General features: G+C 40.0%; 1 protein-coding gene across 8 annotated transcripts in view; it reads right to left on the bottom strand.

The window, feature by feature from the left end:
* Positions 1–27,899, bottom strand: part of FGF13 (fibroblast growth factor 13) — a 304,993-nt gene that overhangs the window by 92,613 nt on the left and 184,481 nt on the right. For 3 of the 8 annotated variants that reach the window (XM_054075399.1, XM_054075400.1, XM_054075401.1), the window contains one exon: positions 15,766–15,933. The exons of 2 other annotated variants lie outside the window; for them this stretch is intronic. In XM_054075399.1, the coding sequence (XP_053931374.1) occupies positions 15,766–15,933 (168 nt within the window). Of the gene's footprint in view, positions 1–15,765; positions 15,934–19,764; positions 19,915–20,291; positions 20,562–20,600; positions 20,659–27,899 lie in introns of those variants that run through there. 3 more of the 8 variants (XM_009560944.2, XM_054075402.1, XM_054075403.1) reach the window with 3 other exon arrangements.

Below are 27,899 nucleotides of genomic sequence, written 5' to 3'. Positions count from 1 at the left end.
CTTTTCAATTAATATTCACTCGTTAATTACTTGCCTTTCTAATTAAATCACTGTTAAGTCGCAATGCTGGAAAATCACTAGAGGCAAGTACGCTGTTCCTATGTGTCTTTTACCTTTAGTATTTTATCCCTAAAGGTAAGTTGGATATCTTTAGAAACTTCAGAATCTAACCCAAAATTTTTGGTGGGTGTATGCTGCAGGAACATGCAGAAGATAATCACTGGGCCAACCACACTCAGAGCTGAGAAGTGTCTTTGTAACACACTGCATCGAGTGCTACTGATCTCCTACCAGCAGCAAGAGAACGGACAGAAATCATGTGTTTTAACTGATCCTCATATAGATTTATTACTTGACAGAGAAATAATACCTGAGAGTTTCTACTTAGACTGTCACGGTTTTGGGTGGGAATGAAACAGCTTTTGTTATATGAGACAACACTAAACCACAGATAGATACTACCATAATCCATTTACAGTAACAACAGACATCACCACTCCTTTTTGCTTTGCTGTCTAGCTTAGACTATGTTCAGTCTTAACTCAAAGCACATACTCTTTAGTAACCTCAGTTATGGAGCAGGCTCTGCCACCTGTGCTAACCTTTCAAGAATGGTTATGCAATGTGTAAGCATGAGATCTATGCTATTTATTTATACCACAAGTAAACACAGAATGATCCTCACAGCCAGCCTGAGCTGAGACTGCAAACAGAACCAAATGATGCCAGGAAAGGAGGCAGAAGTCTTGCCAAGTGGAAGGAAATACTGAAAAGGGGCATTTATGGCACTCTTGAGGTATGAAGTGAGCAATAACTTTAAGGAAAAGTGGCATCTTCTAGTATGAGTTAAAAACAGGGCTTCTTCCTACGAACCATGTCTGACTTCTTGCCCATTATGGTTACAACAGCACTAATATTACCCAACAAATGTTTATTATAGAAAATCTAAATTGAATAATGTCATTATAGCAATACATGCTGAAACGATGAAAAATAAAAACACCGATGGCCAAACCATTACAGATTTAAGTAGAGAGGGCAGAGGAATGTTTTCCAAAAGCAAGGCTCCCATAAGTTTGCTATAGCACAGACTATATTTCTTTTCTTTTGAACCTTGCACGTTGGTTCCTTCCATCATACTGCCCTACACTTCAGCCCAGTCAGATGCTGCTATAAAAATGACTGAGTCTCATGATGCCAAAGAGGTAACTTCTCAAGAGAGCTCTGCTCCATTGTATGGGCTTCCCTTTTTGAACCCTGGGGACTTCTGTGGGGTTTCCTTCAACAGCTTCCCCAGTTTTGCTCTGAATTTCATGAATGTACAAATCCCAAATTATATGAATCAAAATTCTCACCTGGAATTTGTAGAAAACCTCTATGTCTTCTGCCAATGGGCTACAAAAACACAAATACCCTGCTTTTCTGAAAAAAAAAAAAAAAAAAAAAGATTTTCTGCAGAGATTTCTGAACTTTAAGGATCTTTTCTGTCAGTGTGAGTTGTGTTTCCATCTGGAATTTGTACTTTGCCCTTCCACTGCCAGTGTTACAGTGCGCTGGTGAGCACCAACCACAGTGGATTCAGTCCTCTGCTACTCCCTTTCAACAGCAGCAGCTTGATATCCCATTTCCTCTCTTTGGCTTCGCTGCTGAATAGGCATTTTTTTTTCCACTAACTTCTCATTTTTTTTCCCCGAGTCAGCTTGCTGCAGCATCTATCTGAGCAGTCATTTACTATAGAGTTCTTTACTCCTAAGCTTATTATCTTCCATTTATCTGCATTGAGCTGTGCTGCCCTATTACAACCCAGGTACTCAAAATTAATCCTCCTCATGTATCAGATTAAATTGTTTCTCATTATCTACTTGACTCTCAATTCAGTACCATTTGTAAAACTAAAACCTACTTTTTCATACTATTAATCAAGACATTTTTTTGGTGACAAAAAGCCATTGTGAACCAAGCTGAATAATCTAAAGCAGTTCAAGTAATATTTCTCCTGCTAGCCAAATTTGAGCGTTTTCCTATTTTTCTTTCCTCTTCCTCCTCAAGTCCTGCTCTGTAATAGGTGTTTTTAAATATGTATTTAGTGTATATTTCTGTAACCTATGCTTGCCTCCTTATGGCTAAGAGTTCCCCCGATCAATACGTTACATGATCAGATCAAACATAGCATATGCAGCTCTCTAGAAGCCCTAATAAAACAACTTGCTATTGCTTTGTTAAAACGGATTTAAAAGGCAATTTCCTTACTAGCTCACTAGCTGTATCAGCCTTCCTCTGGCCTTATAGCTCTACGTTCATTTATGCCAATTTCTTAAACTTTGTGGCAGACTGGGGAGCAAGGGGTTTCAAATCTGTGTAATTTTAAAATGAATTGTCAATCATCTTACAATTTGCCAATGCCTGAATTCTATTTGAGAACAAAGCAGTAATAGCCCTTTAGTAAATATGCATTTCCCTGCTTCAATTAACTGCCTTCAATTACACCACTCCAATTAGTTACTCATAATTCACCACGCCATTAAATCCCAAACACATGTGGCCTTTTTCCCCTCAACCCTCCCCATCTTCTCACCATACATAACCCCGATCTAAATACAATTTGTTTGCTTAGGAAATCTCTCTCGAGGCATTAAGAGCAATACAAAGGTTAAGTTTTCCTCAGACACCAGGGATGCACAGAGAGGACAGTACCAAGACAGCAAGCTTGGAAGAGATAAGAAAGGCTTCTCATGGCAAACCTACAGGAGGCTTTGAGAGCTACAGTATTCTGATAATATTCCCTGTACATATGGTGGTCCATAATCAAAGAGAGTATGATTAAGACCTTGGAAACAGGACAACTGTCAAATTATAAGATATTTAAGACCCAAGTTTGAGAAGACATTAGAGAAAGCCTGCCAATATCTTCGTGCTGTAACTCCAGAACTTACAGGAACATTTTCAGAGCATTAGTTTTAAACTTATGATTCCGAATCCCTCCACTGTATTAATCTACTTTTAAAATGGAGGAGAAGGGCAGAGGAGAGATTAAAAAAATGACACATACTTGGAATTTAATTTAAGAATTCCAGAAAAGAACAGCTTTGCTTCATTCAGCCTCTCAGTTATTAAGAAGCACTTCAGCTCTCATTGAAGCGCAACTCTGCCTCTCTCTCTAGACACCTCTTAGCATGGGAGGAGCCTCACTAACACACCATCCCTTAAGCACTTCCTAGCACATCCCTTCTGCTGACAGACCTCTGCAGGCAAATGAATGGGTCTCAAATCCACTGAAAACAATTTTCCAAATTTGGGCTCATGAGCTACCTGGAAATAATTCCCAACTGGATCCCAAATGCTTTTGGAGTAAACTTAAGTAAAACCCTAACCAAACATACACTAGCATTCCAGAGGCACTGCTGGAACTGTCCCAAGGGCTCCACACCTTCCCTGTGAGTGGGGAAGCCACAGGTGCCCTCCACTGTTGCCCAGTTTCCCACGTAACACTGATGCACACTGTCCTTGGACAGATGCTCTGCAATTGGGGAACTTCCTTTCTACAAGACTCCACACAAACCAATTTTCCATTAACATACCATGCTATTCTATGTATACTTTAATGAAAATTTTGACATGTAAAATATGTAAAAACCTAATGTCTAGAAAATACAGTATAAGACAAAGGAAATTTTACAGTTAACTAAGGATGATTGTATCAACCATTTTTCAGAGCTATCTTCTCTTTTGAGAGGAAAGCGCAATGAGGAAGATGCTGAATCTTGAAGAAGAGATGGCTTTCAAAGAGATATATTTGAGTCAAACAAAGTATTGGGCTTAATATTGCAGTCGGAAGAGATTCTGTGGGTTCCATTATTCAGATGTCACTTGTGCCTTGAGTTGTGGCAGCTCACTTGCAGATCACAGAAACCTAATCCTTTCAAGCTTGAAATCCAAGTAGAAAACTTACTACTGTGCTTTGTGGGTCAGGTTAGTTCCTTGCTTCCTGCTATAATACTCTTCTATGCAGAACGCTGCTCAATTTATATACAATTCATGCATAGAAAGATCTTTTCTCTTTATTGAATTCCCACCTTCCATTGCTCGACATGAACTTAGAGCACTTATTAGGAACTTGACACTATTCAGCACTTCTTACACCTAGTCACAACACCTCTGTATTAATTGTCCTAATATGTGATTTTGTCATGAAGAACAATTTGATATACTGTGCAGAACGTCTCATCCGTTCTCTGCATTGACATTTTCCTTCATTCACTATGAGAAAGAAAAACATACTCCTGGCTTTCCCATTATTCAACTCTAATAGACTTAATTATAGCATAGAGCTACAAAAAAAATCTCAGGACTGTCTTAAGCCATTTCATATACTGGTTAATTATTAAGGAATTACATAATTCTGACTCTTATTTGCCCTTTGTACGAAAGGAACTAAAAGAAAATATACCATTCTTAAAAGAATAATTTAAGGTCACTGTGAGGTTCCTTTCAACCATCAAAATGTGTGAATGACCTAGTATGAGTAAGAACCAAACCTTTAACCTTAATGAAATCACACCCTTTAAGGAATGGGAAATACACTTGTCCTGGGACAATAGCAGTTCACGTTGCCATACTGAAATGTGACCCACGTAATTACATGGCACATTTGCATAGTCACCCCCCTTTTTTTAGTCAACCATATTTCTTCTTTAACAAAAACAGTTCTGAAAGAATTCCCCTCTTAAGATTCTGGGGTTCATGTCACAGACGCTCTTAAAAGCTGCAGAAGACATAGTTCCAGATAAGATCTTTCAGTTCTGTGCATATGGATTTCTTCTTCTTCTTCTCCTCCCCTCTCACTTGTTTTCTTAATAGACTGCTGAGAAGAAGGGCTATTAAGGGTAGCTGAAGCAGGCAAAGCCATTATCACTTGTTCTTTACAGGACCTTCATTGCAGCTAAGCTTAATGGAGTGGCAGAAGATTCCTGGAACACTTGGCAGCACTACACATAAAATCAACCTAGAGTATTTAGTCTTTCTTAAGAGTTAGAAGAAAGCATTAGGTGCCAGTTCTCAGCCAACACTCACTCCACTTCTGCAATCCCTTTGCTTCACAGCTTCAAGATCCATTGACTTCAAATGGGGCAAGGCCAATTTGAACAAGTTATATTGTACAAGATATAACAAGTCTTGTTATTACAATGATAGAAAAATCAGCCATCAACTCTCCTATGCTCTAACACTGTCACCACTAGATTTTTAAAGACTATAAAGAAGCCCTGAACTATTTGTGAATTTGCTCAAACTACCAACTGCAAGAACCAATCTGTTTTGATCCTTCCCTGGAGTTCCATCCTAAATCAAAGTAGTACAACTACACCTTTTAACTAAAGTTGTTTTTCTAACCAACCTACAGCAATAAAAGTCTCTTGAGAAATCTGGTGTGTGGGTTTAGATTTGCATGTTTTTCCTTATAAACCTTGACTTATGAATTATGAAAAAAATCCGTATTCCTACACATTTGTGTCCTTAAAACTAAGCCGTCATCACATACGTCAACTCCAGGAGACTGAAAAGCTGACAGTGCTTAACTGGGTGCTTCTCCCCCATTTCCTCCTGCCTCCCAGCCAGAATTCTTTCCCTAGAACTAAACAGAGACAAAATGTCAACAAGCGTCTGTCTCAACATCATTCCGTTAGAAAGAAGCTGACTTTAAAAGTTGTCAAAAAAGCTCCTAAAAAAAATATCCAACTCCAAAAGACACCACTGAAAAAAAAGTGGCATAATGGTTGGGTGGGATTGTTTGTTTGTTTTTTAACAACGTCCTTTTGAGACATTAGTTTTTAAAACACACCTTTTCAGTTCTGTTGAGGCAGTACAAATTCTGGTGTAGGAGAGATATCAAGAACAAATACCCAGTGCCCTACTCTGTGATTTTCCTCAGTTAAGTCTCTTGGATGAACAAATAGCATGTGCAAAATTTGCATGTGAAAATTAAAGAATCTGCCCATAAATACACCTGATCGGATAGAAATTGACAGTGTTCTACAGCAGTCAATGTACTTAATTGTTCATACATAAGTTGAGGGTCTGGATATCTACTTATGCGGTTAGAATCCACTGTTTAAATTATTACACCATCTCATGCATATGACTATATACAGTTAGAGAAGAAGCTGCTGTGCTTTGTGCATTTGGCTGGTCAGTCCATGGGGTCCAATCTTCACAGGGTGAGGCAGAACAAGCCAAGAAGAACGGACTATCTTTCTCTGCCACTGTTTGCAGCTGGGTAATTCATCTGTTTCTCTTTGGAGAGCTCTGTCCTCTCCAGGTCACTTCTCTCACTTTCAGGTTTCCATCTAGAAGGAGTTTCTAGCTCCTCTCCAATACAGTAGCCTTCTAATTCTGTTGGAGCACAGGGATGCCTCTCTTTTTCAATTTTAGATCTCAACTGCAGCCAGCAAGTTAATCCAGAAGCGCCGTGCTCACCTGTCCACACCACCAGCTTCAACCACTCTTAGCAGACTTTTTTTCCCCATTATTAGACTCACCTGCTCCCATTTCAGCCTCTCCTCCTCAGTACTATGATGCCTTCTGGTTCAAAAACTGCCCTCTCCTCCTTGCTGCTTTTTATACCTAGTTTCCTATCATTGTTTGCTACTCTACTCATCTTGATAATCAGTCCACGCTCCTTCGCAACTTGCTTTCACATTAAAATTGATAGGAATAAAGAATATAAGTGTTTTTCAGCAATTGAAAAGTACATCTATCTTCAAATGTTCAGCAGTTATTAACTATGAACTCATAAGAGTTCTCATGGTTCCTGGTGGTACCAGCCTGAATAAGCTGAGCATCTGCTGCTATTAGGTCCTGAAGATATTCTCCCTTATTCTGAATTTGAAAGAAATATTATTTACACACAGAACAAGCACGTACCTTAGTGTGTCAAAGAACAAGCAGCCAAGAGAAAACCTTCACAAAAGAAATTGCCATCCTTTAAAACAGCCTACAGATTTTTGGTTAGAAGGTCATCACTCTTAAAGATGAGTCCATATTAATTCAGGAACCCTTTGATGATCTGCTTAGTCTTCCTCAAGGCTAATCAGCATGCCTTGAAGGCAGCTGTCTCAGCAACCTAGCACACAAATGATTTTAAATAACCTTCTTGTCTGTTATTTAGAGGGAAGCTATCAAAGAACAAAGAAACTTACCAAGCAGAGCTTCCACGTGAATTTTAGAGAATATATAACTTCCTCTCAAGTAGCAATTGCATATCATAAAGCATATGTTCTTCTGCACCAGCAGGAAAGCTTGTTTTGACTCAGAGCTTCCCTCAACTTCGAAATAGCCAGCACTCTGTTTTCTTTTCTGTAAATCCCGAACTATATCATACTGACTGTACTTTTCACTGCACATATTATTAAATACACTATATAAAATTATTTACAGTTAAAATAGTAATTTCCTAAATGTGCTCCTTTGTTATTAGTACAAAGACCAGCAAAATTTCTCACCATTTTTAATCTAAGTTAATATCCAAGTGAGTTAAAGTAACCATTAATTTGCATTTGGCAGGACAAATTCCACTCAAATTTTTGCTTACGACTATTTTGAGTGTATTTAATCTAAATTTATTGTAAAAAGGCCAGTCATATGAACTCTGGATTAACTCTATTGCTCATTATTAGAGGTGAACATCCTATGTGAAGCTTAAATATTTCCTGCTAATGGTATCTGAGAGACACTAGCAACATTTGATGTCAGCTTTGCCACTTGTCTGAAATGAGACAATCATACTCATCAGCGGTAGGAGCAACTACAGAATAAAACTTGGTCTTCAACTACTGACTCAAACAAACTGGATTTTCAGAGTAAGTGAAACAGGAGAACCAATTAAGCAAAGGTGCACAACTGAAATAAACTCTACATTTTTAACAACTCTTGCATTTAAGTGTCATACTTGGCATTACCTGTTGCAGAAATGAAAAACCGTATGACTGCTCAGAGGAAAGGCAGGATTAGAGTACAGATCAATCACCAAAAACATGTTTTAATGCTGTTAATGCCTTTTTCCAAAGGCTGAAAACCTAGCAATGCATTCATTGCAGTCACAGATCTTGTCTTGTGGATGGTCTCCGTGGCAGATTCTTTTTATGCAGCTCCATCTGTTTTCACAACACTGAAGTCAAAGTTGGCAAAGCTTCCAAACCAATGATGTCCATGAGGGCAGTCAGGTACACAAGTGAAAATACCTCCATTCCTGAAGTTACCACCCCGCAAGTCTTATGACAACAACAGAACAACTTATACACTGCAAGAAATCTCTGTAGATAGATACCAATGGGAAAAGAGCTGAGCAAGAAACAGTTTGAGCACTGACTGTTACCCAGACACTCTAATGCTATTGAAGAAGTATTTGATAATTTTAGTTGAGTGTTCTCGAAAACTTTGGCCTTTTGCAATCTTTGGACCTCTGTTATGCTCACTGAGGTCTGGGTAAAGCTGAAGGCCCACATTGATGATGGAATGAAGAGTAGAAACCCTCGAGTTCGATATTGGCTGAGCTAACCCTGGAATTGGAAACCACAGACAAGCTGCAATGTAATACTGTGAGCTACCCGAGCTAATTATCGCTGAGCTTACCAACACCATTGTATGGTGCTGCACAGATCTGGGACGATAGCTAGGGGATCTCTGCAGTACGCTCTGCTGCACCAAGTAGACATGCCTAAATGCTTCTATAAGTGATTGCCTTGGGAAAGGAAACAATTTTCCAGTGATAACCAAAAAGTTTAACAATTCCTTGTTTCTGGAGTTGTCCTAATCTAGAACAGCATGAAAAATTTGGCATGCTCTCAACTCAAGGGCCAATATTTAAATACTACAGACATTACCACTCATGAAGGGTCATGCAATAATTATGACGGGCCATGTAGTTGAATAAAGTACAAAGAAGAGCATTCATTATTAATAAAGAACTACATCTTCATATTTAAAATGAGGACAGATTGACGAGTCAAGTCTGATGCTTTCCCAGGAGAATCATGGAATTAAAAAGTAGCAAGACAAAGGCCTTTTTCCATACTAAGAACTCTCTTTGAAGGTCTCAAAGAGTCCTTCTAAAGATGAGTTGAGAACAGAACAGGGTGACTCATTTAGTCTAAATGTCCTATTTCAGATATGGAGATGGTATCTGACAGCATAATGAATATTTATTCTGAGGTGGGAGCAAACTAGAAAAAGGTATAGATAAAAGATTTGCCTTGAAGAGTACACAGGTAAGGTAAGAGATAAGAATTCTCTTTAGGTTGCCATGACCTGTTCAGTGGCAAGGCCAGCTCCAGCTGAAGAATTAAAACTCCTTGTCTTGAAGTTAAAGTACTAAAACTGCTCCTAATGCCTTTACTTAAACATCTTCAATGCTACAGAGTACAAATTCGGATAACAATTCTACTTTTCACTATTAGAGCTGAGTCTATGAATTTTTCCATCAGGGAAACTCAGTTCAACAAATCACTTAATTCCCAATTTGTCGCTTGTGGCCAAGTGAGAGAGCAGGTAAAAGTACTGTGAGAACTCTCAGTGTTTTTCCTGGTGTATCTATTACCTACGGACTTGGGACCACCAACTTGATGACCCTGTGAGGACAGTCACCCAGTAAGGCAGGTCTGCATACAAAAAAAAAATCAAAGTATGAGTATAAATCTATGGAAAAATGTTGAATTTCCAGCTCTGTGATACTTCCACATGGCTAGAAGTGTCACAGCCCAGAATGCTCCAAATATAATAGCTAAGTACTAAGTGCTCAGTAGGCAGAGTTATTGTTACTAACGTTGATGAGATGCCCAAATACCAAGTTCTTCACTTCCCCCTTTACAATGGGAAACATTAGATTTCCATACTGTATAGCAGTGCTACGAGGACAAGCATGTTCAGTCATGAACTGTTGAGGCAAGAAGGACTATACAAACTCCAAAGAGAGTAAGAAAAGAAGAAACCAGATTAAACGCTATGAGGGAATTCTGACTGCATTTGCTTGCAAGTAAATATTGAGTAAATCTTGGATTTTGGTGAAATTACTCTGGATTTGCACTGTCTGAAACCCAAGCCTGAACCCAAGCCAGAGCCAGACTACACTCAGCTAAGCTCATCAAACAGATCCCAACCCCTTTGACTCTGCAAGGAGCACTCACATGTTTAAAGTTAATTGTGGGCTTAAAGGCTTTGGAGGATCAGGGCAAGAGGGCTCCAGACACTTACAAGACTGAGCTATTCTGCTTTAGGTACAAAGCATCTGAAGAAAATAAGAGTGCAGTCGTAACCACTGCTTCCCAATGCCCGAAACAAAAGGTTACCATTTAATCGCTGAAGTCAAAGTTGGTTTCTCTTTGGGGGAAGAAGCCATTACAACAGTGGCAGCTTCATATACTTTGGCTTTTGTGGTCTATGTGGTTCCTTTCAGATCATCCCTCACTACAGATATGGTCCCATAGCTCAGCAACTCCACGTGTATCCAGACAGACAGGACTTAGAGCTTATTTTCATTTAGTATTGGACAAGGCTCAGGCACTTCTCATTGCTTCCTCTTGCCGGTGCCAGGACTTCGGAGTGAGACAAGTCAAAGCTTCTATGTTTCCCACAGAAGGTGCAGGCAAAAGCTGAGTCAAAACCAAGGTTTTGCTGAGGGCAAGGTTGACGATAAGAGTACTGAGAGCTGCAAGGTCTAACATCAGGCAATAGCACATTGCCTGCCTTCCCTCTTTCCTTTCCTTCCTCCTCCTGGCCAGAGAGCTTAGGTGCAGCAGGAAGGGGTTAAAAACTCCTGTTGACAAGAACCATAGCAAATGGGATGAAAAACATCACAGAATATTACAAAATATGATCAATTTAATATGAAGGGACCATCATCTTAATACAGTTCCTAAACAGGATCATGTACCTTAGTCAGAGCTCCTATTCAACGAACCCGTGAGTTCCTCCCAGGCAGCTGTAGGTCCAGATTCAATCTGAGGTTGAATGCACCAGCAGTGCAGATGCTGCACATCCTCATTGAACCGTACAGACAAGTTTGCCAGGTGATCTCAGACATGAATGGCAGAGGTGAATGGACCTATGTTTCACATGGCTCATCTCTATTATTCCCCAGTGGAATATAAAGTCTTTTTCAGTGCCTAACAATACTTGAAGTTTAAAATCCTCTCACAGTTCTCCACGATTTCAAATACAGGTCCTCCTCCCCCTTCTTTCTTTTCCTCCTCTAAAATGCAAAAATGGATATGTATTAACATAATTAAATGAGGGAGCTGGGCTAATAGGACTGATCTGTCTAGAAGTAAAGTGTATAATTAGAGTGCCAAGTAACAGTACTATCAGTGGTGACACAACACTTGGAACAGCAAAGGGACATTCAGTATGACACCATAAAGGCTCTGAATTTCTGCTGGTGACAAAACCATGTGTGCACACAGAGGAGGCAGAAGAGCCAGCCTCCCACATAATGTGCTTAAATGTCCTACCTTTTCCTCGCCCCCAAGACTGGCTCTGCCAGTCATCCCATTGCTAGGGATGAAGATAACAAGCCATTGTCAAGGGCAACCACAGAGCTGCCTGTTTCACATTAGCATCCTTAACATTTTCTATCTAATCAGATTTCCTGTTGGTTGAGGGAAGCTGCCTTTACTCATTACCAGCTGCTATCCCAGATTTCCCTCTCTCCATCCCCAATACATATTTTGCCATGCTCGTCTGCTTTGCTGTGTAAAAAGGTTATGTATGCCTGGAGGGAGACTAAATGTTACCAAAAAAATAATAAAAAAAAAAGGCAAAAACCCCCACATGAAAACAGAACTGTGGGCAAGAGGCCAAGACTCTTGATTATGTGACTGTGACTAACCAATGGGTGTTTTCAAAAAGCATTTTTCTCATTATATTCCCTTCTCTAGATGCAATAATACAACTCAAATTAGTTTTCCAGGAGCAGACTTCTTTTTATGTAACCATGTTTTATACAGATAGCAGCAGCTTATGTTTAAACTATTTAAGAGAACAAATAGCTGCAAAATGTACTTCAGATGGCCCTTCTCCTGCTAGCAGTGTATTCCTAGCTCAAGGGAAGCTACAAAAACACCCTGTATTTTGCTGCTGCTTGGATGTAATTGTAAACCATGCACAATGCCCAGAGGACCTAGCATCCAGGTAAGGATGTTAGGTTCACTTGTTTTATTGCATTTGAGAGATCCATGACAACGTAAACTGCAGAATGACTTTGACAAAAAAAAAGCAGTTCATCTTTTAACTTAGTCCAAAGTTTCCCATAGCATTAGGAAAGGCAGCATCCTATTTGAACTGCGATCCAGACTGACAGACAATACCTTGATGGCACTGGACCTGAATGGAAGTTTCCACATTTGGAGAAGATATTGTGATCTCCTATTGTTCTCCACCTTCCTCCCACATCTACCACCTAAAACCCCACTATCTTTGCTATAGTTACTGGACCAAGGACCTTCTATGTGTCCTCCAGGTTGATATGAAATGTACTGGCTCTGGACAGATTCTGCTAAGGTGTATTTGAGACATATAAGGTGCTATGCAAAATGATGACATTGCAAACAGGCTGGTAGGGGGTCAGGAAAAGAACAAGAATTCAAGACAGGTTAATTTAGGAAACATGGATCTGATTTTCTCATTCCTTCTCTTGCTTTTAAAAATGGGCCCAAGATAAGAGAAAGAATGGGCCATCTGATTCAGATACCAGAGTGAGGTGGTATATAGCAAAGATGAGAACATTCCTAAACACCCCTACAAAAAGCCAGGAAAATCTTTTATCTATTATCATCATGCATGCCTGGGAAGTGCAAGTCCTGAAGTGTTAAATAAGATGCCCTAAGCATTAACCCTGTATGAAAGTGGTTAAAAAGTACATAGAAGAAACCTGTCATCTAAATGAAATAGTTAGAGTTAGGAAAGTTAGAAACACAAGGGATTTACTATGTTTTCCCATGTCATTACTCAGCAGATTAAAAAGGTATGTTTTTAAACTCTCTGCAGAGTCTTTCAAGCCTGCAGTTTTCCATAAAACTCCCATAATGATATTTTACTTGGAGAGGTTTCCTAATAGCTTCTTAGTTGCCGTACTTGCCAGTACCTTCAAAAATGTGTAAATGTTGCTGCAGCAACAGGTTTAAACACTTATTTTCATTCACCCTCATAGCACAATTGAGCTGTTAACCGCTGAGTTCACACTAGAAGGTGTTCAGGTAGGGTTTGTTTGAGTCACTCCATTAACTTCAATGAACTGGTTTAGTGTTTGCACTGAAAGCACAGTTCAGACCATTCCATACCTAAAATTTTTCAATCTTCATGCCAACAAACCACTGCCGATGACACACATCAGTCTTTCAAGTGGGTCTAACACACACCACTGCCAGGCAATTCACAGATCTGGAAGAAAAAGAGCAACGCAGCCCAGGAAATTTAAGCTGCAGAGGCTAAATGGATTCTTAAAGATATATTTTCTCTTTCATGCTAGAGGCAACATCTTTCATGGAAATACATATATAAATCACACAAGAATAGAAACTGATACCCTTGTGAATTTCAATCAACTCAGATGGTTGTGGGATAAGTCAGCAAGGCCATACCTACTTGTGCTTTGTCTAGTAATACAAAATTCCTGGAGGAGAGGAGAAAGGATAAAAAGGGAAAGGGGAAGAGACACTCATTCTTGTATACCGCAGTAAAATATGAAAAGCTTTCTTCTTACAACTAAATATTTTCAATAAGAATGATTAACAACATCATATGCCATGGAAGAAGGAGTAGCACAGCTGTTGTTGGAAAGAGTATGCAGATTTATGGAAAATCTGAGAAGACCAACTGTTGGCTTCCAGGTGACAGTATGGCAGAACTGATGCTTCCCAGGTCATCACTTAGAGCCTGCACCTTGCAAGCTTCTCCCTGCGGATCCAGAATTCCTCAACATTGAACAAAACCATTTCCCCAGCAGAATCACGCTCTGGAGATAAAATGCCCAGCACAACTCTACCTCCTGTGTTCCTCTTGAACATTACGAACCATTAGTGTGTAAATCATTTTATTCACTGAAAATTATCAGACCTAGCGAAGAGCTAGTCCCCAGCAGGAATTCATCTCTTAGTATAAGTCCCATTGAAATGACCATCAGGTTCTGTTGGAGTTCCATGTGAGCACAAAGAAAAAGTGAAATACAACACATAAATCAATGATGCCAAGTTTAGGGCCCTTCTCTTTGTGGCTCACATCGAACCTTTCATTTCACCAAATATCAATTGCCAAGTATGCTGAGCACCTCTAATAGCTCAGCTGTTATCATATTCCTAGAGGAGCTTGACATGAACAGTTCTAGGTTCATAATTTACTCAAGAACACCACAAATCCTGACAGATGATAGGAAATTCATTATACTTGTTAATCCAGAAAAGTGCTATGGGATTCACCTTTCCTTTATGTTTATTGAGTTCAGAATTATGAAAACACAACTCCCATCAAGTCAGACAAAGAACTGAGAAGAGAATTAGGCTTTGTGTTTTCAAAACACAATTTTGATATTCACTGAAACAAAAAACCTCTCTACACACCTCACACCAGTCGTTTGTGTCAGACAATATTTCTGGTGAGATGAGAAAGAAATGCTATTTCAGTAAGGTGCTACTAAAATATAAGATGCAATCTCCCAGAAGTGGTGCAAAGAACGTTCATGAAAAATTTGGAGTATGTACCAGGAGAAAGCAGTTGACTGAAATATTTTGGGCTAATAGTGACAGCTGAGCAACCGATGCACATTATTACAGAGAGAATAATACAAGTGATTTGTGAGAAAGGGCTCCAATCTTCTCATTCTTGCCATTCCTGCAGACTCAATTATGGCAGAATCCAGCCCTGAATATTTAATCTTAAAACATATCTACCAGCAGTAGCATTATTTGTCTTGGCGGATACTAGAGCTTATGCAAAAATAAAAGGCTTACCATGTGAAATATAAGGCAATAATGCAAAACATACATTGAACAACAAGAGAAAATATTAAAAAATATAGTTTAAAATAGCTTAAGATTATATACACTAGACAAACAAGTTAAAGATATAGACACCTCATCAATAATTTCATATGAGAAACACAGCATTAGAAGAGACCATACCTTTGCTTTATCTGAAAAGGAAAACATTCTACTTATTTTTTTCTGCTCTGCATGCATTTCATTTTCCAAAATGCAACCGGGCGTGCATTACATACAAACTTCATCCTGCTTCACTGAAGTACAGCTGTCATAAGCATTCTCTAGCGCTATGCAGAAGCCTTATGGAGTGAAAGGTGTTGGGGACAAGCCGAATCTGAGCCTAAGTGCCATATTTTCAGCAAAGTGCAGCTTCAGAAAATGTTACTAGAAAGAACCAACTAGGAATTGATGCCGTTTAAGTAGCAAGCAACTTTTGGCAGCCAAGAAAACGGGCAGTGTGTAATGATGAGAGCTGAAACAAACAAACTTTATTTAAGAAAAAGCAGCGTCTTTTTGCTTCTTGTCTAAAATAATACCGTACATGGCTTATATTATTGTGTCCCGTGATAGCTGAATCAGACACTAACAGGCAAGCAAAGGGGGACATGGAGTGCATCACGCTTCCTGCATCAGTTGCACTATACTGACACAGGCTGGAAAACACACAGCACACTCTAGGGACATACATGGAAAAATAAAAATAATAATAGAAACAAACAGAACATGGATCCATAGCACCACAAACCTTCTGGCTCTGTGTTCTCTTTGAGGTGCACTTGCTTCAGTGGGCAGCAGAAGATTTCGTGACACTTAGCACGAAAAGGGGACTCTTTTTTCTTTAATTCCGCAGATTGGATCGAATCTTGCCGTAACATAATGTACTCCTGTGTGCCAGGGGGAGCGTCATCCATAACTGTGGTCACCATATAACAAAATGAACTCAAGTTAGAGCTTGAGGAAAGCAATCTACAGAATTAAATCAACTACATTATGTCAGGGTTGGGGAGAGAAAGGAAGGGAAAAAACATTATAGGAGGAAAATAAAATTTCAAGTGTAAAGTATCTTAGTCATGGTGGTAGAAGGGTGGGGAAAATATTTACTTTTATAAACCACACTTCTCATAAACATCAACACTTTACATTGTTTCATGCAGATATAATAAATAGTAGAATAACACCCTGCTCCAAAACGCAAATAGAAGGTTCTCTCCTATGTCTTTGCTTTATTCTCCTATAGCACTTTTATCTACTCTGCATGCAGATTAAGGAAAAAAAAACAACCAAAGCATGCTTTTACTACCTCACCATAAGCAATCTCTATGTTAACATTAGGGAGCAATCATTCCACATCTGCAGGTAATGCAACATCAGTGTATCTATTCCCCAAAGTAAAAGAACATGCCCCTAACGCGATATGTAATTATACACAGTATAAACCAGTGACATTTGACTTGATCATCCTTTTCAATGGATAGTAGAGTAGATGTGCAAAAAGAAAGCACATTAATCCTTTTGGTGGTTTTCTTGTAAAACAGTAACTCATTTTTAAAGGTGATCTTATAAATCAATAATGCCATTAATAATACAAATGACATGCAGTCTGAAATGTTTTCTGAATGGAGTCAGACTATTAAATGATAAAAAGATTAAATATACAGCATACAGAAAGCTCCAGCTACCACAAACTATTACATTACCAGAAAGAATTGAAACACTCTTCCACTATCTAAAACATGAACCCTTAACAACAGAGACAGTGAGATTCCTCAGCTTACAGCTTTGAGGCACAGATCTTCTCTCAAGAACAAAAATTAAATGCCTTTTCAGAAGACAGTCTCTAACCACTACTAGTTATTTATAGTATGATGCAGAGATATAAAACCACAGCCAAAACCAAGCGGAGATTTTCCAACTCTACAGCAACACCCACTTTACCATTAGGAAAGTAAAATTCCAACGATCAGGAAAGTCACTATTGATAGGCTAGTTTAAAACAGCAGCTGTACTAGCACTATATAAGTTTATATGTGTCTAGAGATGTCAGAGATGTTGGTTGTTAATTCAAACAATGTAACTGTTTCCTAAATATCTGTCAACGGATAGTCAATTTAAAAACACTATCAGATTTAAACATGGGTCCCCTCAAACAAATACGATCCTCTTGCATTTTTCATGCACTTGATATTGCTCTCTCCTGTTAAGAATAGTATTAGTAAGAGTCGCATCTAGCTGATAAAATATGTGATTCAACTTGATAGCCTTTCTTTTCACAGCAGGCAGTCACCTTCTTTTAAGACCTCATTAATCCATAGGAGACAGTTTGCACCTTGGCTGTGGTTGCTTCATTAGACTACACGCAGCGACAGTAACACACACTAATAATTCACATAAAGCATCATTAAAAGCAATACATAAGGTAATAGGAAAAGACTAGTGGTTCAAAAAAAGAGTGTTGGGTCAACAGCACACAAGGTCCATGTTGCCATATAATTGCTCCCTTAACAATATTAGTTTTACTCTGTCTTGTTTAAAGGGTGTGTATGCGTCCATGAAATGTACTGACACTCCTGAAACTGAAGGACAAATTGCTGGGAGTAATTATCAAGAGTCAACACCCAAGATAAGCCAAAGACCAACAAGCCCTGATGGGTCACTCCTCCAAAAAGACACTATGCAGAAGCTGTGTTGCCAGCATCCGTGTAAAGCCATCAGCAGGCTGTGCCACTGACGTCAATGGTGCGGGAGCCCTGTGGCGCATCCCCCTGACATTTACAGGGATAAAGGATAACGTGCACCATGAAACATGAATAGCCAGCAGAGGAGTGAAACACACAGCTACCTTCTGCCAGCAAGCTGGCTGATACATAGCAGGACATGCCCTGCTGTCAAAACCAGCTTTGGGCATAATGCATGTCCCTGGGCTGACCCTCCGAGAGGCTGTCCTTCCTGAGAAGTCCCATTCGATTGTGGACGCTCAGGGAATTACCCACACGTTTCAATGCTGTGTGGTGCTGGACTATCACTGCAGTGGAAAAATAAATAAATAAAAAAAAAAGCAAAAATCAGGCTAGCAGCTGCTAAACAGAGTCTGCAGGGGAGAAAGAGATACCAGTGATTACCCAGAGGTATGGTTTAAGCACCTATTGTTCTCCCCAAAAGAGCTGTTTGGCACCGGGCTATGATTTCTCAGCTTTTGTAAGCTCAGAGGGCTCATACAGCCTCTGCAAAACAACTCCACAGACAGATTCCATTCAACAAGTGTTTGGCAAACGATTGCTTGACATCATTAGGTAGGTCTACCCCTATCTCAGGTAAGATCACTAAGATAGGTGGAAAAGCCCTTTATCAGTCACCATATGGTTCATATCGCCACCCCAACACAGATTTATTTAAATACCAACAAGCCACAAGGAGAACCACATCTTCAATAAGTGAAGAACATGCTGAAATCAACAAAAGCACATTGGGTTACTAGAATACAGGATAGAAGGTGTAAATGAGGGGGACAATCACAGCACTGACATCTGGAGCAAACCCTAGAAACCACAGCACTAATAAAGCTTTAATGCTCAAGTGATGTATGGATACCTTAATTGCTGTCAGTGTTCCGAAGGGAACAGCTAAAACCTTCTCTTAACATGATGAATGGCCTCAAGTCAGGCTAAGAATTTGTTACAAAACTAGGAGTACCCCCGACCTCAACGCCTTCTGCTCCCTGCTAGGATGACAGCCAGACACACTCATAGAGTCACTGACATCACAGCTATAGGATCTCAATTATGGGTCCCAAGAAACAAACCACAGGGAGGTTTCAATGATACAGAATTTAATGTAAAAAGCTTTAAAAACCTGATTATGTCCATTTCTGATGACTAAAAATAAACAGTGCACAATCACAAAAGGATCTATTAAACAACTGTGAACAAACACTTTGAAAGAGGGAGAAATATCGCTAGGAATCTGCTATGATTTTGCTAATGGGTTAAACTCATGCTTATGAAAGAATCACAAATACACCAGAGTAGGAGAGAAAGAGCAGATTTTAGGTAATTAACAAAAATGCAAAGAATACACTTGCACTTCTCTGTGTAATGCACAGATACACGAGTCAGTTTTAAATCAGCTAATTTGGCTTGTAATCCAAACCCACACCAAGCTCAACAAGGACAGAAGAACAATGAGAAGCCTGCCAGATGCCCAGCTTCACTCCATCACGTGGATGCTGTTCTCAAGAACAGTTAGAAGCAGCCTTCATTGAGGTATATCTACATTTCCTCGGCCACCTTCCTGAAGGCAGATGTGTAGTCATCCTGCCACCCTCCAATATTCGGCTATGCTTCTGTTGTTATACTTCAGCAGCTCTTCAACCTCATGTACTCTGCATCCTCATGGGTAAAACACTTCTGTCTTCCCATGAGTAAAACAAGAGACTTCATTTGTCACAGACACAGGTCATTAAGATACTAGTAAAGTAGTTGCATATTCTCAGTTGGAAGATGATAAACAGCTTTAAATATATATATCTCTCTCCTTTTTTCTTCCCCCCATCCTCTCCTCTTAATTTGATAGAGACCAAAACCACAGCAGCTGTGTATACATGAGAGGAATTTGCTTAGTAGTTAGCATAAAATAGCTGCAGTAACTATTATGTTTCCTACATCAAAGCATTGAACTTGCCAAATATCACCCCGTAGCATAGACCTTAGTTTTTTAAAAAATAATAATTACAATAATAAAAACTTACTGTCAACAAGCTGGTAGGAAAAAAAAATTCCTTCTTCCTATAAGCCTTACTGAGGGAGAGGAAAGTGATCTTTAGGATGACTGCCGGCACCAGGATGTTTTTCAAGAGAAATTCAAACATGTTTACTTCATATAAACACACCAGCTAAACACTCGGCTGGTTTGTGTTTTTCTTTTATGTCCAACCGCATTTTAGTTCCATCTAGAATTGCCAGAAACCATAACATCAACCTTGTCCACAGGCCTCGGCTCATGTTCCAACTGAATAATCTTTGATATAATTCAGACTTTAATAAAGCTGTAAGGAAGCTTGTCTCCTCCCCCTCTTCTTGTTTTACACGGAGAGCACTCTGCTCTGCTAGCTAAAGGTTGTAGCAACCACAGGGTAAATATATATTGATATCCAGGCAAAAGAAACCCCTATGTTTCTGTTAGACTGGTGTTCTCGTATATATGACATAACCTAACACAAAAAATTTACACTCTCATGAATCCACTCCCTCCTTGAATGAACCTTCAGATCATTACCTGAAACATGAATTTCTTTCCTCCTCCTTCAGTTCCCTTACTTTTCTTAGTCCGGTTAGTTTTACATGCTGTGAGCCCCAGGATACTTATACTTGCAATCAATGAGATTTTCTGGCACTTTGGAAGGACTAAAGTCATGACTGTACGCTAGATCTTCAAGCCATGAAGAACGTTAAAGCATCTCCTAAATCATGCATCCACAAAGTGAAGCAAATCCCCTCTCTTTGTCACAAGGGAGCCAGCTGTAAACAAAATATTTCCCCAGTATGATTCCTTTTTGAAAAATAAGAGCAGCAGCACATGCCGCACCAGTGTAGCCTGCCAGGCTGTGCTGTGAAACAAAGCAGCGATGTTCACTGAGCACCTCCTTCATCTTCTGCCTCTTCCACCCACAAAAAGGAAAGAAAGGTCATGAGTGGTTACCCAGGCCCCGGAGGCTGTTCAGAGTTATGCAAGAAATGGTTTTTTCCCTTTTAGGGAAAGCATCAGGATATCAAGTTGCTTTTAGCTTTTTATAGGAACAAATATAGAAAAACCTCTCCAAAATAACTTGCCTGAAATGATTGCTGGCAGGACAGGGAAAGGGTAGGAAAGTGAGGTATTTTTCCATAACAATTTCCCAGTTGAAGCAGCTGATGAAAAACTCTCAGGCATACATGCAATAATAATTCCCTTTGCTCCTTTTCATTACTGCTTTGTTTTCTGCCTAATCTATTCCAGTTGAAGGTGTGATTTTTATGTTAGCCACCTGATCAGGCCATAAAACTACTTACCAGCTAATTAACAGACAAAATAAAATACTATTCTGGAGTTGTGTAACACTCAAACCATCCTAATGGCAATACTGTCTATCCATGCCATTTCCCTATGAATCTTTGTCAAAACCCCAATGAAATATCCTTACCAAACAGCCACAGCACTTCTGTGTCACCCAGACACCTTACTTTCAGCTTTCATCTGTGTGCTCGCAACTTTTAAGTCTGGTTCACTCTGACTTGCAGTTTTCACAACGAAGAGAGATGTCACAGAAGCAGCCAAATTTTTATTCCAAACAAGCCATTTCTGGAGTCTCTCCTTTTGCCCTACATCTTTCTTCCCAGAACACCACCAAAACCAGGCACCACACTAGAAACACTCATTCGAAAGTTAACAAAACAAACCAGCAAAAACACCTTGTGGGAGACAGAACTTTTACCTTGAGTTTCTTTAGATGATATTTCAAAAGTAAAACTGCACAAAATGAAAACTCTCATTACATCCGCAGGCTGCTGCTGGATGGGATCTGTGACGGATGACAGCCTGCCAGCGGCACGGCGGCACAATTCCCTCACTCTTCTTATTAGGAAGCAGTGCCTGGTCTTTTGTTCTCGAACCATTACTATAAATCTCCTCTATAGCAACTCTTTCTCTGTGCTTATTTTTGAACTGATCTTTAAAGGACAGTTTTATGGCATGTATGGCTAAAGCATAAATTCTGAGATTGGCAACAGTTTTCTCTAAGAGCTCCGATACTTACAGTTTCAGGGAAGTATATTCCTTGTTTAATAGAGAGTTTTTACTACTTGAACTAATGATTTTTCAAACTGCTGATCCAAATTAGATTGCTTTGGTTACTAGGAGTTGAGGCTTTTGGGACTGAATATTAAATGGTTTAGGAGCTCTTTTCTCTGTCTGATGGGAGAGGGAGGATAAACCCCTATTTACAGCACAAACATCACAGGAACATTTGAAATTCATCACTGATGTCCAAGCAATAATCCTTATGGTAAAGCAAACAACCAAGCTCCTGCTGTGATTGCCATGTAAGGCAAATATTCCCAAACACTTATATAGGCAGGAGCAGCCTGGATCTCAGCATTTACCCAGCCCTGGGGGAGCATCCCCATCCCGCATTGAATAGCGATTTTGTTCATTGTATTGGTTTTTGTTACCCCAGCAGCAGCTGCAACCAACCACACAAGCTTGAATCTGATCCTAACAGCCCTCGACTGCTGCAGTCACAGAGAAAGCTGCAGCATAAGCACCCCAAAAAATTTCTGACAAATCCTAATCCTACATGGAGGCCTCATTCCTAGATGGAAATAAAGCAGAAGGCTGTGGGGGAGATGGAATGCTACAGTCCTGCTCTCAGAGCTTCGTCGAGCACGTGTAAAGCAGAATGTCCAACCTGGCTCATCAAATGTGACACCTTCTCCCTCAAGAAAGTGGGAACAAATTTCTCTTCTCCTCCATGCTTTAGATAGATCATTGCTAGTTATTTCACAGTCCCCTCCTATACACTCAATAAAATCCTCATTAGAGAACCAGGAACAAAGTGAACCAAAATGATGCGGTTAAAACCTGCTTTAGGCAAAACATTTCATTCTGAATTAATTCTTAAGGTTTGCACAATCCTGTCTTCACCCCCACATCGGAGAATTTCACTGATGATTTTAGATAGTGGTTTTATTTTTTGATTTGAAACTACATTCAATTGTGAAATATCTTCATTGCTAAAATAAGCAACTATTGTCTGGCAATCAAAATCAAAAGCCTGCAGTTCTTTTGAACACACTTCTTCCAATATGAGCAGAAATTTCTAAAATTTTGATCTGCTGGAAAATTCTGAAATATGCTCTCTTCGGAGTAATCACACAGAATAATTGTTTCAGATCTTCCAAAAATATTTGTACAGAACACTCCCCCTTGACCTAAAAGAGTAATTGGATTAACTGCTAGCAGTAATAGCCTGTTGTCTTCTAAGAAGACTAGTCAAGATAAGGCTGTATTTAGATCCTTGTGCATAATAAAGACAGTGACATCCAACATCAAAAGTTTGTTGCTAAATTCTGCTAAGAATGCATCTCCTCTTTCCCCTGTGGAAGGGGCACTAACATTTCTGTAATAGCCTAATTTCCTAGCTAGTCTGCGTACCCATCTACTACCAAACAGCCTTCGATTAATTCTAATCTTGCCACTACTCAGTGATGCAGCTGCCTATAACCGTGACTTCACTGTGCCCACGTGCAAGAGCAGGGTTTGGGAGAACCTCAGATTCCCCTCCAGATGCTCCTAGGAAGAGCTTTCAGCCTCCTGCACGTAAGCTGTGATAAAGAGAAGATCCACACTCCCGTTCATCAAGAGCTAAGTAACATCCACAATTTACTCTCCATTGTGCAGACGCATTGCCTTTTCCTTCCCAGCCACCAGGATTTGCAGTTTTGCTATGCAAGACGTGTGCCCACTCTTATTTAACTCTGCAGCTCCGTTCACCACTTTGCCATGCTTGCCATTGAATGAATAAATATTGCTTCCCTGCCTACTCTAAGTGGCTTTCTGCTTTTCCCAACTGCTAAAATAAACGCAAGCTGGCTGCTTTCCAAACAGGTGGGTTGCTTCATGCACCACAGCTGACAAGATAGTAATTTACAGTGTACTACTCATTTTTCTGGAGTATGTGTATCAAGAGCAACAGGCACACAGACCAGCCTACGGCAAGCTGTAAGCACACCAGAGGCTTATCAGGGACACTCTGTGGAGAAGTAGAGGTTGGCTCAAGGGAGGATACTGAAATGATGAGACTTGGTTGGCCAAGTTCAGAAGATAATCCACTCAAGCTGCACAGCCACCAGAAGATTGTGTATCTTCAGATCAAGTTCTGGCTGCCACCTAATGCACAGGCACACAGCTTGCGGACCAATCATTCCTCTTTCTCCTGCAGAAATGCAAGGAAAGGAGTCTTGTGGATGACAGGAGATGGGAGGCAGCCCCGGATGGCAACAAGAGTTTGCTCACGACCCCTCACACACCCCTACCCACCTCAAAACCCACTGTGACCAGCTCAATGCAGGAAATATCTTCAATTCACATAATGCACTACAGTGAACTTACATTCCTCTCCATTGAGAAAGTTTTGGAGAAAAAGCAAGAAATGTTGCTGTTTCTAAGATAATATCCTTGTGGGGTAGGGAAAACCAGGCAAGCAGAGGAGGAGGTGGCAAGAGAACTGTAGAAAGGTCCAGGGATGAGTGGGAAGCTAACAGCTTTGGAGAGAGCTTTGGAGAGCTGTAGTTCACTGCTTCTGAAATATTAGAATGCTCTAGTGCAACATAAATTTAATAAGAATTTAATTATTAATCTAGCCCTATTTGGAGCAAGGAGAATAGTTTCAAATGACACAGGAAGTCAAGAGAAGTGAGAATGCCTGTAGCTTTTTTCTTCCTATTTATAGAGCATCTATTGACAACAGCAGGGCTACAAAAGGAGCCATAAACTTCTCTAGCAGTGAGAGAGAAAAAACTCAACAACTCAATATCACAAAGAAAGATCTAACAGAAATCAGAATAATCCTGAAAGAGAAGAATAAGGAATAGAAACCAACAAATAGAAGGCAACAAAATAATCCAATAAAAGACTGCATCCTTCTTGGAAAGCTGAAAGAAGGATCAGCCACACCTCCTGGGGAACAGAAGAGCAGCAGCAGTACAATAGTCTTAAGATTCTGTTTCAGAGACTCTTCACTCCTGTAGCTCTCAGGCATTTCACTTGGAAGGAGGGGACAAGTACAGAAGGACCATTCATGAAAGGACAGGTGACACCTCCCAATTATTTGCCTCATTTACTGTGGATTAACAAAAAGAAGGAGGCAAGAAATGGAGTGTTCTAAAATTCAAACTCATTACAGAAAGAGCTGTTCTGAGAAATGGCCTCAGAGGAAATCTTTCAAAGCAAAGCACAGAAAACTAATCAGCAGTAGCAGAATACCTCAGCGTGCCACGGAGAGGTGCGCAGCGTGTTGCCGTGGTCCTGGGAAGCAGCAGACCCCTGTATGCTGCTCTGGTTTGGCAGCATTGCCCCAAGGGGTGAGTGGCTCTGGCAAGAGCCATGCATGCACACAGCTGCTGGATGAACAGCAGAAAAACAATTTCAGATAAGAAAAAAAAAATATTATCTAATTTAACTTGAAATTAACATGGATGGAAGTTATTTTCAGTAGGTTAAAAATTAAGCTTATTGTTCCTCCCATTGTTTTAAGCTGCCTTCACTCAATAGGAGCACCAATGCCACAGGGCCATGTCATTCACAAGTAGGTGTGGAACCAGTGCAGGAAGATAAACCAAGAGAGCTTCCACTGGTGTAGCTCAGGGTACATTTGCAATGATGCCTGTGTGCTCCAAGGTGTGTTAGGATGTCTGTGCACACAATTTGGAAAACAAAAGCGCTGTCACTCTAGAGTAAAGCTTGATCTGAAAGTAACTTCAATACAATGCGTTTGCGCACTAGTGAAAAAGAGTTAAAAAAATGAGAGGAACTGTGCTTAAGCCAAACTGTAAATAACTCAGATGAGTGATGCTGGCCTAGCAGATCGCTGGTCTGCTCAAAACAGTCCAGCCAAGGCCAACATACCTTGCAGTTGTTCATGACTGAGGACATGTTGTCACCAGTGGGAAGGGCAGAGTGACAAAGTCATAGGAAAGAAATAAATGTTAGAACTTCTACAAACCAGCACGCATTTCCACATAACTTAGCATGAAATTCAGATGTTGCTACAGGTGATCTTCATGCCTGGGCAGCTGTCGCTCCCCGATCTTGCACAGCTACCATCCACTGCCAGCGTGGGAGACGGGTCTGCATCAGGAACTTCTACAGCACACATAAATGTGCACTCGTAAATACTCAAGCTGCAAACCCCTATTTGGAATTAACTTTTTCAGAAATCAAAAATGATCAAATAAGGCTGTTCTCTTAAAGCAGAAATAATAGTGGAGTTTATTGCCTTTGTGTATATTTTTTACACTACATTGCATAATATGCTCACATTGGTGTTCAGCACTGTAAATGACATAAAAAATAACCCAAGGCAGCAAGCACAGCAGAGCTCTAAGAAAAAAAATTACATTTCACGTTCCAGTGCATGAAGTGAATACTGCGGTTCTCTAGCTTATAGCAGTACATCAAAGTTAGCAAAGACAAATGCCTTTCTTAGAAAAAATATATTGTTTCAACACTGAGCTACAAATTAGCTTTTAGTTTTTAGAATTTAGTAGATAGTCTTTATTTTAGTAGAAGAAAAAGCCACTGTCTTTAGACCAAGGACATTGCATACTGCAGATTGGATGGAGCTGGGGATCTGCCTCTGGTGGTAGCACAATCACTTTTCCTACTGCTTTGAAACCATCCATATTAGAGACATGTCGCTATTTCATGTCATTATTGTATTTATGCCTACCGGGCCTTTACATAGCTCAAAATAAATTTAAACGTTTACTCTGGAAGTTGGTTCAAAACCTTCATAACATGAAAAGGGCTTGTTGTTGCTGTAAATGTCTGGAACGTGTGGATTCATACCAGGTCCAGTTAAACAGGAAAAAAAATAAATCCATAAAAGCTTCAGAGCAATTTGCAGTAGCTGAATATTTGGCCCATTCAACTGTCAAAACAAGTTCTCGAGGATGTAGGTCCTGCTAACACTCATTACTGAGCATTGTGCTACTTTAGACAGTTCAATTTTGCAAACCGTGTGCTCAGCAGTATTTGCACAGTTCCCAATCACCAGTGGTAGGAGCCTTTCCATTGCTCCTTGCCCTGTATGCTACATAAACACTCACACGATATTCACTATTAGCCCCCACAGCTCCACTTACATCTTAAGTGACTGCTGGAGAACATCAAATACATTTTTAACAGGTTCTCACAGAATTCATTTAAGAAATGAGGTCTTTGCAGTTTACAAACAAGTCTACCTTTCCTTTTACTTTTGAATATACTAATCTGTAACTTCCATATTACCAACGTATTCAGCTCCTGAACCAAAATCCTAAAAAGAGTTTTTGTAAAACTTTCTTAGTATTTTAGTCTGCTTTTAACTATTTATTTGACATCTGATACACAAGCAATGCAGCCTAATGTGCTCACTGTTGCATGTACCAGCTTGCCACCACACTAAGGAGAAGGAGATAAAGGCTGCAGATAACAGATGTGCTACTCCACCCCCACCAGACCCCTGTCTACAATGGGTCCTACCTCTCACTGCCTTGGTCCTTTGAGACCAAACCCATAGGAAGCTCTCTCTGGAAGGAAGAACACAGTGACTTTGAGCTGCTTCTCCTTGTCCTGAGCTGTCACGCAGATGTGGGATTGAGGCTATCCTAGGTGCCTGTGGATCTCCAGGCTGCTAAACACAATGATCAGAAATGACTCACTGTCACTCTCACATACGTTAAATGATTCTGTCAATTTTCTGACTTGAATTATTGCTGTAATTGTTCTGTCTCACAGCTGAGGAGAACTCTAGGAGACACTAGGGCTGACTCAACCACCCAACTACCAGAGAACTCCCACAGCTGTGCAGTGTTGGGCTGCTCATGACACTGGGGCTTAGACCTTGCCCTTATCCATCAGAAACCATTCCCTCCCACCAGGTAAGACAATGAAAGAGAGATATCCTTGGTCATATCTGACAGATACATGCTGAAGTTTTATGCTTTGCATATCATATATTAATAGAGTCTGACTAACAGCTTTAGCTTCACATCATGTCTAGACAAAGTGTCCCGCTGTGGGCAGTTGCCTGGAAGGCCACTTGAAATAGCTGTGGGTGAAGAAAACAAAAACTGTGTGGAGAGTTGA

Source organism: Cuculus canorus, chromosome 10, assembly GCF_017976375.1.
Source record: "Cuculus canorus isolate bCucCan1 chromosome 10, bCucCan1.pri, whole genome shotgun sequence".
Taxonomy (NCBI): Eukaryota; Metazoa; Chordata; class Aves; order Cuculiformes; family Cuculidae; genus Cuculus; species Cuculus canorus.
Note: the sequence above shows the minus strand (reverse complement) of the source record. Positions and strands in the feature narration are given on the sequence as shown.